The 16,689-nt window shown below is 44.3% G+C and overlaps 1 protein-coding gene across 1 annotated transcript in view; it reads right to left on the bottom strand.

The window, feature by feature from the left end:
- Window positions 1–7: 7 nt before the first annotated feature.
- The window catches only part of ZBTB5 (zinc finger and BTB domain containing 5), a 44,351-nt gene continuing 27,669 nt past the window's right edge, over window positions 8–16,689 (bottom strand). The window contains exon 2 of the mRNA XM_025360588.1: window positions 8–4,452. Within this exon, the coding sequence (XP_025216373.1) occupies window positions 2,415–4,448 (2,034 nt within the window). The 5' untranslated portion in view covers window positions 4,449–4,452 and the 3' untranslated portion in view covers window positions 8–2,414. The remainder of the gene's footprint in view (window positions 4,453–16,689) is intronic.

The raw sequence follows: 16,689 nt of genomic DNA, 5'->3' as shown, positions 1-16,689 counted from the left end.
ACACATATTTAGAGGCATGAATATGACAAATTTTTTATTTCAAAATCTCAAGTTGTAACCAGCATAGCACCACTGACATGGATGCCTTGATAGAACTCTATGATCTGATCACCAGAAAAGATTCTACATGATCACGCCAGACTATAATTAAGGCTAACCAATCAAAATTCAGGTACCCAATACCAGTTATAATCCAGGTAGAAACTACAGATCATAGGAACCCTGGGACTGGCTTTCCAGGGAACCCTGGAATTATTTTTTAAGTGCTACAGCATGTACAAGGACACTGGCCCACAAGCTTGCTTCTCACACGTAGAAACTGACCGACTAAGAGGTAGATGAGAGATTCCAGGTTCCATCTAGCAGTGGAGAGGCAGGGCTTCAGCATGTATCAGAGAGAAGCCCCAAAAGCAAAGTCCACTTATGCTTCAGCAGAGGTGAGCGGGCAGGCTCCTGGCACCACCTCCTCCACAGGGAAGGGAAGGAGGGCTGCACCGCTCTCCCTGTGTCACTGGCTCCTCTCCCTGGGTCCAGGTGGGGCCTCTTGTTTTCTCCAGGCTAACCCACTGTGTCCCAAGGTTAATCTCACAAGACACTGGTCCCTACATCACATAAAGGGTGGATGGGGAGCCTCCTAATACTATGTCAACATGACTGCTAACAAGGAGCCACACACACAACTGAATTTCACAGGACCCCATATCCTCCAACGGGCTCTTTCCCACGTCTACTCGAAAGGAATCGCGGGTTTCCCTTTGGGCTTTTCTTCCTGGGAATCAGTCCATGGGAGATGCCAAGCCCTGCTGGAACATGAAATTATCCACAGATGTGTAACTGCATACTCTAACAGGAGAGAAAACACGCTTATTTTTGTTTCCAGCTACACAGACTTAGCTTTCTAAACACAAAAACTGAATAATTTATCTGAATTATGCATGATGGTTTGGTATCTCTAAGAAAGCATATAAAACATAAAATAAACTCATGTTCGTGCATGAATTAAACTGACTTCATGAGTCCTAGGGAGATGCATTAACCTGTGCTGTTCCCCTGGACGCGCACTTGGCCTCACACAGGTGCCACTAACAGCCCCGATGGCACAGTGCCAGAGGACAGCAAGGTGAGGCTGGGGAAGTGAGGATGCAGGGCCCAGAGAGGACCTGGGCAGTGACCCGAGTGCCTCCAATAGTCTCAGATGCTACTTGATTACTTCTATGCTATGGGCTGTCAACTCTTAAACAGGCTAGAAAATATTTACCCATGCACTACCATGTTTGGATTTCAAACAAACATTTGGTATCAGATTGGGGGAGCAACAAAATAATAAAATTAGGGTCTGTACTGTTAAAGTATAGTATGTAACAGTAATAAAACCCGTGTGGGGGCATTTTTGGTTAATTTGTCATCGAAAACAGTAATTCAACCTGGGAGAGCTGCTATATGGGGAGGGAAGAGTGAAGAAATGAAGTGGAGAACAGGCTTGTCCTCGGGTAGGATGTGTCAGCTTAGACTGGCCCTCAGCATCTGGATGGAGCAATGGGTAAAGGTGCCATGGAAGACCCCACAAAACGACTCCACGTCATCAGAACAAAGACAAACACAAGCTCTTTTCTGACTTCCTAACATAGAACTGTAACATCTGTAATACAAGTTGGTTAAAATACTGCTCAAACAGCACATACGGAAACAATACCTTGTCACTCTCTACAAGTACATACTCCATTTACAATTTGGTTTTTAAACCAGAAAAAACTGTTAAAACATCTATCCAACAGTGATGTATTCAAAAGTATATACACCTAATAGTCCAAGAGAATGCTCACTCTGGACCCAGTGTCAGCACCAAAGTGCAGTGTGTGTGACTGCAAATCAGGTAAAAATAAAAAATACAGTACTTTCTGAGGCCTAGGACTAGCTCAGGATACACTTTAAAGCATTTGTGGCAGACAGGCGTGTCCTCAAAGGCCTTCCTTTAAGACAGGCACCAAATCACCACTGGTTACACATAAGTGCATTTTGCATCACTGTACAGGGATATACTTTCCCATCAGAAGGTATAGGAAATTTAAATGCTACACAGTTTTACAAAAATTGCTAGAAAATTTTTTTTGCACTTCAACTTTAAAATTTTTAAATGTGCCACTCTCAACATCAATTACAAACTACTTTCTGACTGCATTACTCAACCCTAAGGAAGAACCTGGTTTCAGGGATTGCATCCCTTTCCCAAGACGTGCAGTTGATTCAGAAATGCAGCAGCACAACTACTACATGTTAGTTCTCCGGTTATTAGTTGCTAAACTGTTTAAGAGCCACTGGGCAGCTAGAAGCCTCGAACCCAAAGGCATTAACTGCTTACCAAAAGAAATTCAGTCCGACAACTGGCCTCAGCGTTGTCTTGAAAGGACAAACAGCTAGAGCAAAGTGCTGGGAAGATTGCTGCTCTGCCAGCGCAGGCAGGTAGTCTTTGAGTGCTTATACAGGTGGCTGGACTGACTAAACCTCTTGCCACACTTCAGGCAGGCGTAGGGCTTTTCACCTGTATGAACACGGATGTGTTTCTTGCAATCTGTCAAAGTCAGAAAAGTTTTGCAGCAGATTTTGCAGGCATACTTGCGAGCTCCCTCTACAACCAAAACATTGTGCTCTGATAAGGCCTTCTTGCACTTTGACAGAACATCTGCAGATGCTCTGGTCAATTGTGGAGGGCCAGGCTGGGAAGGATGGCCATTTTCAAATGAGGATGTAGCTCCATTCATCATTAGCTGGGAACTGGTAGAGTTTTCTGGGATCTGTGAGCTCCTGACAGAAGTTACAACTGGCATTTTGGGAGCTATGCGGCGATAATATGGAAAGTTACTGGCTCCTCCCCTTGGGGAACCTATCATTACCCTGGAGAAGGAGGAGTGGAGGCCCAAACCAGACCTGGAAAAGTCCATCCCAAACTGTTCTCCTCCTTGGTAGCCTGAAGTCTGCACACACGGCAGGCCCATCACCTCCTGCATAGGTCTGACAAAGTGGGAGTCTGCAGGTTCACTAAATGGGTTCTCTACATGGGAGCCAGGGGCAGAGGAGGGCCCACCTGCAGGCCCAGCCTCTGGACTCAACAAATAGGGGGCCTCACTCTCCAGCCTGCAGTCACTAGTGGTGTTTGGGATATTATCATCATTGTTCTGATTTGCAGTAAAGTTATTTCCTCTGCTCTTGTTAAGAAAATTTGAAATACTAAAAGTGGACTTATGCTCTAGGTTATTTGTGACCTCCAAAATGTGGATATCACCTACCCTGTCTGTGCTAGACTGGGGATCTGAAAAACTCCGATCACTGCTTTCAGGGCTGAGGTCTATCTTCTCGGCACTGACCACAACTCCTTCCACTTCTACAGACTCGCTGCCTTCTGCTTGTGAGGTCACATCGCTCACTTCATCCTGAGGCTCAGGCGAGCTCAGGGGCTCAGATTTAACCACCACTCTCATGTGCTCCTTCTCACCAAGGCCAACCTCAGGATTTTCACACTGAAAACTACTTTTCTCAGTTGCAGTTTCCTGATCAAAACTAGTCTCAACCTGAGTTGCCCGAGAGGCCATGGACAACTGTGCCATGTTGCCAGCACTGTTATCAGACTGGCTGGGCACCTGGGCATCTTCTTGAGTGCCAAAAGATTGATCAAACATGATCGCACTGTCTTCCTGGTTATCAGTCATTCCGTCAGCTTTAGGATTATCCACAATTTTCAGAGAATCTGGTGAAAAGAACTCCTCCCGAGAATGAACCCCTGAAGGCCCATTCTCCGGTGTAACATCTGAAATGGCAGACTCATCCATGGAGGGTCGGAGGCGCTGCCTGGCCCGCTCTTCTGCAGACTGCTTGCGCTTATGAAGGCGTCTCATGGGGAAGGGCGTGCGCTGATCCAGGTTATTGCGCATGGAAGAGCTCATGGGGGCTGGCTGCTCCTCGCCATTCTGGCTGGAATTGAGAGCTGAGCTCACAATACTTAGTCCCAGCTGCTGTAGCATAAAGGAGCGCTGCATGCGGGCACTCTGCTCCTGAACGCGCTCACTGGGGGGAGACATGGGCAGCGTCCTTGTTGTTAAGTAATGTTTACATGCCTTAACAACAGAGTTCAAATGCAGGTGAGAGGCTGCCAATAAGACATCCATAACATTGCTCTCCCCCAGCATGAGGGTGGAGGTATACATCATGTCAATCAGTGCAGCAAAGGCCTCTGCTGTCACCACCTCGCTATCCAGCTGGATCATGTTCATGGTCTGATCTCCTTCTGCCACTGAGAACAGGGCTCGGAAATGCGTGCTGCATGCCGCCAGCACGGAGCGGTGGGCTTTAAAGTGTCTATTCCCTACCACAATGACACAATCACAGAGCTGGCCATGAAGTCTCTGGTAGTTCAGCTGCTGGAAGATTTGTTCAAAGTGACCAGGAAAATCCATGATTCTACAGGAAAACAAAGAAAATGTTAAGACCTAGAAAAGCTTCAAAGTCAGAACACAAAGGGTATGATGAAAAGAGTGGAATGGATGGCCAAGCTTGGACCTTTGAAGCCTGTGATCTCTCTGATAATGGGCACATACACTAAGAGCTTGTCATATAAGGAGCAAATGCCAATTCAGCCATCAGCCCAGGAGGCATGCACACATGTGGGCCCAGCTACTGACAGGCTTCCCTTTACTCTTCATATGAGCCATGTATAACACTAAGGGGCTAAGTTAGTAAAGACCAGTGTGTGAGTGATGGATATCTATCCCACAGAAGTTTGTTAGAGTTTTGCATTCCCTAACGATGAGGAATGAATGCAAAGAAATTCCAAAATCTTAGGAACCTTAAATAAGTGAAAAGGGCAAATTAATATTAGTGTGGAAGATTTCCAGTTATAGAGGGTAGCAGATTGCACACATGCATTTGCCCCCTGTTCATTCTTGAAACCCCACTAAAATGACACTAAGCCAGGCGTGGTGGGTCACACCTGTAATCTCAGCACTTTGGGCGGCTGAGACGGGCAGATCACCTGAGGTCAGGAGTTCAAGATGAGCCTGACCAACATGGTGAAACTCCATCTCTACTAAAAATACAAAAAAATTAGCCAGGCATGGCAGTGTGTACTTGTAATCCCAGGTACTCGGGAGGCTGAGGCAGGAGAATTGCTTGAACCCGGAAGGCAGAGGTTGCAGTGAGCTGAGATCGTGCCACTGCACTCCCAGCCTGGGCGACAGAGCCAGACTTCATCTCAAAGAAAAAAAAACAAAAAACAAAAAACACTGAAGTTTTTTGGTTTCGTTGTTGTTTTAAAGGTATACACCCACAAGAAAAACGAGAATGAGAAGGGCTTCAATAGCATTTTGGAAGCTGGGGAGCAGGTAAATCAGTGCTGACTGACTTAGCACACCCCAAAAGTGAAAATCCTAAACTGGCAGTGGATAAAACAACCTAACATATAAATCTCATTCCCAAAGGCCAAGGAACTGGTTGCCCTTGCCAGGGGAAAAAGAATGAAGGTGTGGCTAAGGCAGGAGGCCTGGCTGAAAATCTATCCAATAGAAAAAACAAAAACAAAACAAAACAACCCTAGGCCAGATGCGGTGGCTCATGCCTGTAATCCTATAGCACTTTTGGAGGCTGTGGTGGGAGGACTGCCTGAGCTTAGGAGTTTGAGACCAGCCTGGGCAACAAGGTGAAACTCTGTCTCTACCAAAAATACAAAAAATTAGCCGGGCATGGTGGTGTGTGCCTCTGGTCCCAGCTACTCAAGAGGCTGAAGGGGGAGGATCACTTGAGCCTGGGAGGCAGAGGCTGCAGTGAGCAGAGATCGCACCGCTGCACTCCAACCTGGGTGAGAGTGAAACCTGTCTCAAAAAAAAATTAGCAGAGTATGGTGGTGTGCACCTGTGGTCCCAGCTACTTGGGAGGCTGAGGTGGGAGGATCACTTGAGCCTGGGAAGTCAAGGCTTCTGTGAACTGTGACTGGGCCACTGCACTCTAGCCTAAGCAACAGAGCAAGGCCCTGTCTCAGAAAATAAAATAAAAATAAGAATGAATAAGAAAAAGAGAAGGAATTAATCAGGTCCAATATCTTGACTACAGAAAGAGAAAAGTAAGAATACAGAGGGTGAAAATGATGTAAGAAATGTTTTTGTTGTTGTTGTTTTGAGACAGTGTTTCGCTCTGTTCCCCCAGGCTAGAGTACAATGGCGTGATGTCGGCTCACTGACCTCTGCCTCCCCAGTTCAAGTGATTCTCCTGCCTCAGCCTCCTCACTAGCTGGGATTATAGGTGCATGCCACCACGCCCGGCTAATTTTTGTATTTTTAGTAGAGACGGGGGTTTTACCATCTTGGTCAGGCTGGTCTTGAACTCCTGACCTCAGGTGATCCGCCCGTCTTGGCCTCCCAAAGTGCTGGGATTACAGGCAGGAGCCACTGCGCCCAGCCAAGAAATGGTATTTTTTTAAATTTTGAGAACTGAATAAATTTTCTTATTAAGACTAATAAGGCCCAACAAGTACTCAACAATATGAAAATACAAATCCCCACACTAGGCTGATATCAGGAATAAAATGGGCGTTTGTCTTTGCCATAGCAGCACTGCAAGCTAGAAGATGACAGTTCCTTCAAAATTATCCAAAAAAAAAAAATTTCCAACTTAGAATTCCACACTCAGCCAAACTATTAATCAATTAGGATAAACTAAGGCATTTTCAGATAAGAACCCAAAGGTTTACCCTTTCTCAGGAAGCGACTAAGATTGCAGGAAACAGGAGACTCACTAGAGAAGACAGGCAAAGGGAATCCCAAGGATAATGATGAAGCCCCAGATGACAACTAGGCAGCAGGCCTGGAGAGCAAAAGCAGTCAGACTGGAGCAGGAAGGACTCCAAGGAGTGGGTCTCCAAGGGGGGTGGAAAAAAAAGGAATGGATAGATAACCTGATGTGATTGGGAGTGCTTAGAATTTACCAGTTCTATCAAAGTGTGAAGATGGGTCATTAAAAAAAGACAAGAAAATTTTAAATGGATCAACGATTAACTCCAAGAAAAAAAAAGGTTGTTTACTTGTAGGACACAATATGTAATTCATTTGTAGACAGTATTTACACAGTCATAAAATAAGTACACTAACCAAATGTGAGATACTGGGAAGATGAGAGAAAGCAACTTTGCATGGGGGGAGGGGGTAGAGGAGATGAGGTATAATAAAGTTAAATCTTCGCTTTCCTTATTAATCTAGAAATACAGTCTGAAATAGGTTATCTCAAAAAATAGTAATTTGGCATGTTATTTAGCAGTACAGAAGTTGGTTGAGCTCATGCCTGTAATCCCAGCACTTTGGGAGGCCGAGGTAGGTGGGTCCCTTGAGCCCCCAGGAGTTCGAGACCAGCCTGAGCAACACGGCGAAACCCCATCTCTTACTAAAAATACAAAAACAATTAGCCGGGTGTGGTGGTGTGTGCCTGCAGTCCCAGCTATTTGGGAGGCTGAGGTGGATCACTTGAGCCCGGGAGTCAGAGGTTGCAGTGAGCAGAGATCACGTCACTGCACTCTAATCTGGGAGACAGAGTGAGACCCTGTCTCAAAAAACAAACAAACAAACAAAAAGGAAGTCAATAGTGGAAGAAATAGCTGAGATAACTGAAAGTGGTTGCCTCTGAGAAGTGGGTAATTGATGGGGAAAAGGATGGGACAGGGGACTGCTGTTCTGTTGTTGTTTCTTTTCACCTATAAGACTTATGGAACTATAGGCTGGGTGTGGTAGCTCATGCCTGTAATCCTAAGCCTTTGGGAGGCCGAGGTGGGTGGATTGCTTGAGCTCAGGAGTTCGAGACCACCCTGGGCAACATGGCAAAACCCCATCCCAACTAAAAATACAAAAAGTAGCCGGCCATGGTGGCAAGTGCCCGCCATGTAGTCCCAGCGTACTTGGGAGGCTAAGGCAGGAGGATTGCTTCAGCCCAGGGGGCAGAGGTTATAGACAGCGAAGATCGCTGCACTGCAACCTGGGCGACAGAGCAAGTCTCTGTCTCAAATAAATAAATACATAAAAATGTATAATCATATTTATAAAATTTTTTTTAAAAAAGGTAGATCCGTGGCATTCTAAAGGGATATACCTGAGATCTTTGCAAATCTCCAAAATTCACAAATACCATCATGGCATTTCATAAGAAGGCAGCATGGGTGCCAAGCGGCTCCCCAGGCCCAACCACTTGCTCTGATGCCCCAGCCGTACAGTCTTACAGGCCAAAGTTGGTCAGGATCGTGGGAAATAACTGAAATGGCAAACTAAGTCCACAAAACCCAAGGGTCTACTGCGGCGACTGAGACTATTATGCTATTCAGCTATACTTGGAAAGTTAACTATCGGAAAAGCAAAATGCCTCAAAGCAGCAGCCACATGTTGGCCATATTGTTTTGCCTCCTATGTTTGTTGACCTCTGATGAATTTCCAAAAACAAAATAGATCACTGAAACGCACACTTTCCCACTGAGGTGTCTGCTCTTTGCTATCATGTGTGAGAGATGAGATCTCCAAAGATGCAGCCACTGCCACATCCCTTCTTGCTTTACCAAGCTTTCCTGCAGAAAGCAGAGAGCCAGCAGTGGCAGGCAGCAGCACACACATCCCAGGTCCCCACCCCACTCACTCAGGGCCCACAGAGCTCAAGGCTTTGGGGAGATTAAACGAAATGCAATTACTGCTCATAAGTCTATAGCTCTGCCTTAGAAAGTATACTCATATATGAATAAGTGCCAAGTTCCAGAGGGGTGATTATTCTGTAGCAGTAACAGGGAAGAAACATTCTGGTTTGAGGAATAAAATAAATTAAACAGGGAGTTGTGGTGGGAAGTTGTACAAGCCTCAGAGTTGCTCTTAGCGACCATGGAAGCTTGGGCCCAACAGGCAAAACCAAGGAACACCAGACACTCAGCATTATTGCTTTCTCTCCTACAGTGGGGAACAGACCCAGTGTATTAGTCTGTTTTCACACTGCTATAAAGAAATACCCAAGACTGGGTAATTTATAAAGGAAAGAGGTTTAATTGACTCACAGTTCTGCATGGCTGAGGTGGCCTCAGGAAACTTATAATCATGGTAGAAGGCGAAGGGAAAGCAAGGACCTTCTTCACATGGTGGCAGGAGAAGAGTGTGTGTGAAGGAGAAACTGTCATTTATAAAACCATCAGACATTGTGAGAACTCACTGTCACGATAACAGCATGGGGCAAACCACCCCCAGGATCCAATCGCCTCCTTCTCTCCACGTGGGGATTACAATTTGAGATGAGATTTGGGTTGGGACAGGAGCCAAACCATATCACCCAGCATTATAGTAAGTCTCACTGGTGATAGTAACAGAGGTAATGGTAGTGGTAATAAAATATATATTTTTTAATGTGCTTTTTTCTTTGAGACAGGGTTTCACCCTGTTGCCCAAGCTAGAGTACAATGGCATGATCATAGCTCACTGCAGCCTTGAACTCCTGGCATCAAGCAATCCTCCTGCCAGCCTGGGATTACAGGTATAACAGTAACTACTGAGAGCCTGACAGTCACTATTCTAAGTACTTTTAATTTACATTATTTCTAATCTTCAAAACAACAGTGGCAGGTGGGAATTATTTTCCTGACTTAATGGATGAGGGGGGCCATAAAAGACTGACTTTGCAAATAAATAGTATTTCAACCAGGCATACTGATTTAAAAGGACAGTAATATTCTGTTCAATGCTTCTCTCTCTCTCTCTCTCTTTCTCTCTCTCTCTCTTTTTAAAATAAGCAACAGAGCTTATATGAGAAAAAGAGCTTACTTAAAAATTATGGGACTGGGCATGGTGGCTCACATCTGTAATTCCCAGTACTTTGGAAGGCCAAGGTAGGAAGATTACCTGAGCCCAGGAGTTCGAGACCAGCCTAGGCAACATGGCAAGACCTCATCTCTAAAATAAATAAATCATCAAATTTTAAAAATTGTCCCAGAAACACCATTTTGAGGAAATTTGCCAAGAGCCAGGGGACCTTTGAAAAGAGGCTGCTAAGGTAGCTAAACACAACCCCAACAAAGATAAAAGGTTTAAATAATACTGGAATATAGGCAAACAGTACATACAATCTTTTAACTTCCCATCAGCCTAGAGATCCTCAGCTCTACACTAGATCCCCCATCATAGGCCTTGAGACCAACTCAAGTTCTCCACGCTCCTCTCAAAACACTTTAGGGATGCTTGGAACTTCCTGTTATACCTTGTTGGCAGACCATCTTCAGGCAATACAGAGGCTAATGTCTGCACCATAAGTATGATTCCACCTTGGGAAAGTGGGACTCACAATCTGCAGGCTATCCAAATGTGAAGGGGGAAGGGGTGTTCAAAGATTCTGGGGAGCTGCAAATGACAGATGTCCACCATAGCATCCCTCTGACAAACAGGGCCCCTCTACATATTAATCCAGGTGACTTTGGAAATGCATAGTTTTACTGAGTAAGAGGTGATCTTCCTAGAAATGAAAGAAAGAACCAAACAACAGAAGGACAGATGAGTTGGTGTTACACTGTAACATCTTCAAGTACCAATTTATTAAGTCCTGATTACTCTGCCATGGACTGCTAAAGAAGTAGGGTAAATTTTCTTTAAAAAAGGAACTCTAAAGAAATTAAAACAGAAGATTTAAAACTATTTGTCAACTTATTTAAAAATAATAATAAACAATTACAGCCAGGCACGGTGTCTCATGCCTGCAATCCCAGCACTTTGGAAGGCCAAGGCGGGCATATCATGAGGTCGAGAGCGCGAGACCATCCTGGCCAACATGGTGAAACCCCGACTCTACTAAAAATACAAAAATTAGCTGGGCATGATGGCCCGTGCCTGTAGTCCCAGCTACTCGGGAGGCTGAGGCAGGGGAATCGCTTGAACGTGGGAGGCGGAGAGTGCAGTGAGCCAAGATCACGCCACTGCACTCCAGCCTGGTGACAGAGCGAGACTCCGTCTCAAAAAAAGAATAAAAATAAACAAATGATAAACAATTACATGTTAACATAACATTTTAATAACTGGGCTGGGCACGGTGACTCACACCTGTAAAACCAGCAAGCGCCCTGGGAGGTTGAGGTGGAAGGATCAGTGGAGCCCAGGAGTTCAAGACCAGCCTGGGCAACATAGCGAGATTCCATCTCTATATAAAAAAAAGGTTATTTTAAAAATAAATAACTATTTTCCAAAAACATAAGAGGGGTATTGTTTTATATTTTGGCATTAAGAGAAGACAACTGGATTCTCATATTTGCTTCTGCATTCAGGTTTGTGATATCACACATTGCATGGCCTCTGGAACTCCATTCCACATTCATGAATGAGTAAAAAAAAGGGCCAGCGCAGTAGCTCATGCCTGTAATCCCAGCTCTTTTGGAGGTCCAGGTGGGCAGAGGCCAGGAATTTGAGACCAGCTTGACCAACATGGTGAAACCCTGCCTCTACTAAAAATGTAGAAATTAGTCAGGCATGGTGGCGCATGCCTGTAGTCTCAGCTACTCGGGAGGCGAGACATATGAGAATTGCTTAAACCCAGGAGGTGGAAGTTGCAGTGAGCCAAGACTGTACCCACTGCACTCTAGTCTGGGTGATAGTATGAGACTCTCAAAAAAAAAAAAAAAAGAATGAGTAAAAAATGACATAGGAATTAAAGAGAAATTAGGCAGACAGTGAGGGTAAAGAAGCCCTCAGTAAGGTTTTCCTTTTAATGAAAAGCAGCCCCAAGTCATTTTTCTTTGTAACAAAGAGCAACCTGTAAAATCAAGCTGCAGACATAGATGCCAGCAGTTGTGCCAATCACGTTCAAAACGGTGGCTTCATCTTCCCTTCTCTTTTTCAGCAATGTGTACAGTAAGGAGCAGACAATGGGGCAGGCCAAGGAGAAAGTCCATTTGCATAATAAGATTAGGATAGAATGGCCAGCCTTCCCCATGTGCTATGTAAACATCACACGTGATCAAACCAATCTGTGGGCCCTACGTAAATCAGATACCACCTACTCAAGCCTGCCTATAAAATCTGGCAAATTCTGCCACCGGCTGGTCAATTCCTTTCAGAAGCCCATCTGTCTCACTAGAGAGAGAGCTGTTTTCCTTTCTCTTTGTTTCTTTCTTTGGCCTATTAAACCTCCACTCCTAAACTCCTCGTGTGTGTCTGTGTCCCAAATTTTCTTGACCCGAGACAACAAACCCCAGGTATCTACCCCAGACAAGGAAACTGCTCCAAAAAAAAAAAGCAAGTAAGTCTTTGTATCATTATAAAAAGTTCTGACCTCACAGACCCCTTGAAAAAGTCTGGGGGGCCCATACAGATCACTGGACTATACTTCGTAAACTGCTGATCTAACAAAAATTTTAATTATATTCGGAAGATAGAAGAATGAGTAATATGCATTGAGCAAAACTGGTAGAATTACAAGGAGAAATTAACAAATTCATAAAGAGTAACAGTCTTACCTTTAATCAAGGAAGATGTCAATAGATAATGCCTAAACTGAAATTAAGAATTAGTTCCTGCCAGGCATGGTGGCTCACGCTTATAATCCCAGCACTTTGGGAGGCCAAGGCAGGCAGATCACCTGAGGTCAAGAGTTCAAGACCAGCCTGGCCAACATGGTGAAACCCTGTCTCTACTAAAAATACAAAAATTAGCTGGGTGTGATGGCACACACCTGTAATCCCAGCTACTCGGGAGGTTGAGGCAGGAGAATTGCTTGAACCTGGGAGGCGGAGGTTGCAGTGAGCCGAGATCACACCACTGCACTCCAGCTTGGGCAACAAAGCAAAACTCCATCTCAAAAAAAAAAAAAAAAATTAGCTCCAAGCATATTATTTAATATATATATGTAATTACCAAAAGAATTAGCTAAGAGTTGAAAGTGGTAGTCTTGGAGAATAGAAAATGGAAAACAGGAACCTGGGCAACATGGTGAGACCCCCATCTCTACCAAAAACACAAAAAAATAGCCGGGCGTAGTGATGCACACCTATAGTCCCAGCTACTCAGGAGACTGAGGTGGGAGGATAGCTTAAGCCCACAGGGGTGGAGGGTGCAGTGAGCTGAGATCATACTACCTGCACTCTACTTTGGGTGACAGAGTGAGACCCTATCGCCAAAAAAAATTTAAAAAGAAAAGAAAATGGAAAGCAGGGAAGGTAAGGCCTGGTGTTTGTCTTAAATCTTGTAGAACTACTGATTCATTAAATGATGTTCACTGGCTAGGCACAGTGGCTCATGACTACAATCCCAGCATTTTGGGAGGCCAAGGTGGGTGGAACACTTGAGGCCAGGAGTTTGAGACTAGCCTGACCAACATGGCGAAACCCTGTCTCTACCAAAAATAAAAAAATTAGCTGGGTGTGGTGGCACAGGCCTGTAATCCCAGATATTTGGGAAGCTGAGGCACAAGAATCGCTTGAACCTGGGAGATGGAGACTGCATTGAGCCAAGGTAGTGCCACTGCACTCCAGCCTGGCGACAGAGTGAGACCGTCTCAAGAAAAAAAAAAAAGACATGCACTTAGCAAATTTACATATACTTTTGGTAAGATAATAAATGTAAAAAGAAAGCCTGAATAGACTATAACCACATACATACAATTAGAAAAAACTGTCATTATCACCCGCTAAAAGGCATCAGTACTAAATAGTTTTGTAGGAAATATCTATCAAATGTTATGGAGAGGATAATTCTTATATTATTTAAGGGACAGAAAGCTTCCTATGATACAATAATGATATAAATAGTTATTGTATCACAAACCAGGTAATGCAATTATTAACACAGTAAATACCAATCTTTCTGAATGGATCAGGAAGAATGATTCATGCACAGTGAAGGGCAACCTATTGCTGTGTTTGTGTAACTGCTCAATAGGTTCACCATGCCCCTGCCTACACAGAGCCGATTTATCAAGACAGCGGAACTGCAATAGAGAAAGGGGAATTCACACAGAACCAGCTGTGTGGGAGGACCGCAGTTTTAGTACTCAAATCAGTCTTCCCGAAAACTCGGGGATCAGAGTTTTTAAGGATAATTTGGTGGGTGGGGGCCAGTGAGTCAGGAGTGCTGATCAGTTGGGTTAGGGATGAAATCTGGGGAGTTGAAGCTGTTCTCTTATGCTGGGTCAGTTCCTCGGTGGGGGATACAGAACTGGTTGGCAGGTCCAGGTGGGGCCATCCAGTTGTCAGAAATGCAAAAACCTGAAAAGACATCTCAAAAGGCCGATCTGAGGTTCACAATAGTGATGTTATCTTCAAGGGTAATTGGGGAAGTTGCAACTCTTATGACCTACCTAATGATGGCTGGTAATATTTAGAATTCCAGCCCCTCTCATTCTAACTTGGTGTCTGGTGGCCTTTCATTTGTTTTACAAGAACAGTTTAGCTTAAAATTGTAAACAAAATTCCTTCCCAAGGCTAGTTTGGCCTATGCACAGGAATAAACAAGGACAGTTTAGAGGTTAGAAGCAAGATGGGGTCGGTTAGGTCTGATATCTTTCGCTGTCATAATTTTCTCAGTTATGATTTTGCAAAGGCAGTTTCAATTGCACTGATTGAATTTTAAGATAAGCTATTTAATATCTAGAAACAGAAGCACAACTCACAGTAAAAATGGGGTCATGAGTTAAACCAAATGCAGCTGACATACTAGCATTATTTTTGATATATGTTTTGGCCATCCCCAAAACCCAAAAGTCAATATTCCAAGAATTAGTTGGAAATAGCAGTGTATATCACTATTAATATAAAGCTCAAAAGTGATTCCAAAGACTATGAATACAAAGGAGGCTTAGATTCATACTGTTTTAATTAGGGTTCCCCAGAAGCAAACCATAAGAGAAAGATTCAAGTGCAAGTGATTTATCAAGAAGTTGTTCCCAGGAGAAATGGGAGTAAGGAGCAGGAGAAGGAAGCAGCAGCCAAGCAAAGGTATGATATGGGGCAAAATCCCAGCCTTATTGTGATCTAGCAGGTGTGCTATGGAGTATAAACAATGCCTCTGAGTTTGAGCCACCTCAAGGCAAAGGTGCTGGTCTTTCATAGCCCTGCAGTCACTCAGTCAATGACTAAAAGCCTCCCTTGGGCAATGTAAACTGCCAGGCACTTCTGGTTCTCTGGGCCCATGCACAAAGTGATGCCAGTCACCCAAAGGCAGTCCTCAAGAGTCACAGATGGAAGCTGTTAAGCACACAATAGCTAGAGAATGGGTGCACAGAACCCATAATAGGGATCAAGGGCATCTGGTCAGAGCCACACAGTATCTGCTACACACACCTGGTGATACTAAAGAATAAAGCAACATGTAACCATATGGATAAACAGATGCTACTGTCTAGTAGTAAGGAATATTCTTGTATATTTACATCATATATGTTGCACTCTCAATCCCCTACCCCTGTCCCATAACCATTAGGTGAACAAGAAATCTCTATTCCTTCATTGGATTCTAAGATGCCACATGTCTGTCTGTGTCTCTCTCTCTTTAAATAGTGACAGAGTCTTGCTCTGTCATCCAGGCTGGAGTGCAGTGGCACAGTTATAGCTCACTACAGCCTTGAACTCCTGGGCTCAAGCAATCCTCCCACCTCAGCCTCCCGTTAGCTGGGACTACAGGCACGGACCACCACACACAGCTTTTTTTTTTTTTTAATGAGATGGGGTCTCCCTATGTTGACAAGGCTGGTCTCGAACTCCTGTGCTCAAGGGATCCTTCCGCCTCAGCCTTCCAAAGCATTGGGATTACAGGTGTGAGCACCATGAAGTTTTCAGGGGATCTGTTACACAGCACTAAGTAACTGTAACGTATGAAATTTTTTACCATTTCCCCACAAATCAACATTCAAATACTATCTCCACCTTTTCCGGGAGGAGGGGTCCATCTGTGTCTTTGGAGGAAATCACTTCCCATCCATTCTTAGTCCATGAGTCCATGTGGTACAGATCGAACTGCCGCAAACCCCTTAGTTTACCAGGAGATGGAGGATCCAGGGAGACCCAGCCAACTTAGTACCCACTCTCCTTGATTAGTGATTGTTTCAGACATGGGTATGTGACCCAAGTTCTGCCAATGGAGTCTGCCTGTGGACTTCTGCTGGTACTATCAAGAAAGAGACTATTTTCACCCAGATAACAAACTGTGAGGGAGATATAAATCCAGCACAGAGAGTGACCATTTTTGCCTGTTTGAGAATGAAGCCAACACAGAAGAAATTGATACCAAAAATAGTGTTCAGAAGATATCAAGACTCTGGAATCCAGGCATGACTAAAGTTAGCACCACCCTAGAACTTGTTTCAAGAGCCAATGAATTCCCCTTTTACCTTAACCTGGTTTATGTTGGATCTCTGCCACACAGTCAAACATGAAGTTCAAATTACATCTCCCAGGAAAACCCATATAATACAGCTATCTCAAAATCTTTAGAATATTTTTGCATCTAGAGGGATTATTTTTAAAATTCAGTTCGTTTGGGGGGTATAAAATTTGTTATTTACTCTAATGGAAGGGAATCATGAATCAAGATCATTGTTACTCAGAACTCTCAAGTAACTCTAGCAAAGTCAGAGGGCCAGTCTAAAAGCCTTAACAGAGCTCAGGCTGAGTAAGTAAGAGTCTTACCCAACGCTGCCTGTCTGAAGCCTTCTAACCAAGGA

Source organism: Theropithecus gelada, chromosome 15 (genome assembly GCF_003255815.1).
Source record: "Theropithecus gelada isolate Dixy chromosome 15, Tgel_1.0, whole genome shotgun sequence".
NCBI lineage: Eukaryota > Metazoa > Chordata > Mammalia > Primates > Cercopithecidae > Theropithecus > Theropithecus gelada.
This window is presented reverse-complemented; position numbering and strand designations above follow the sequence as displayed.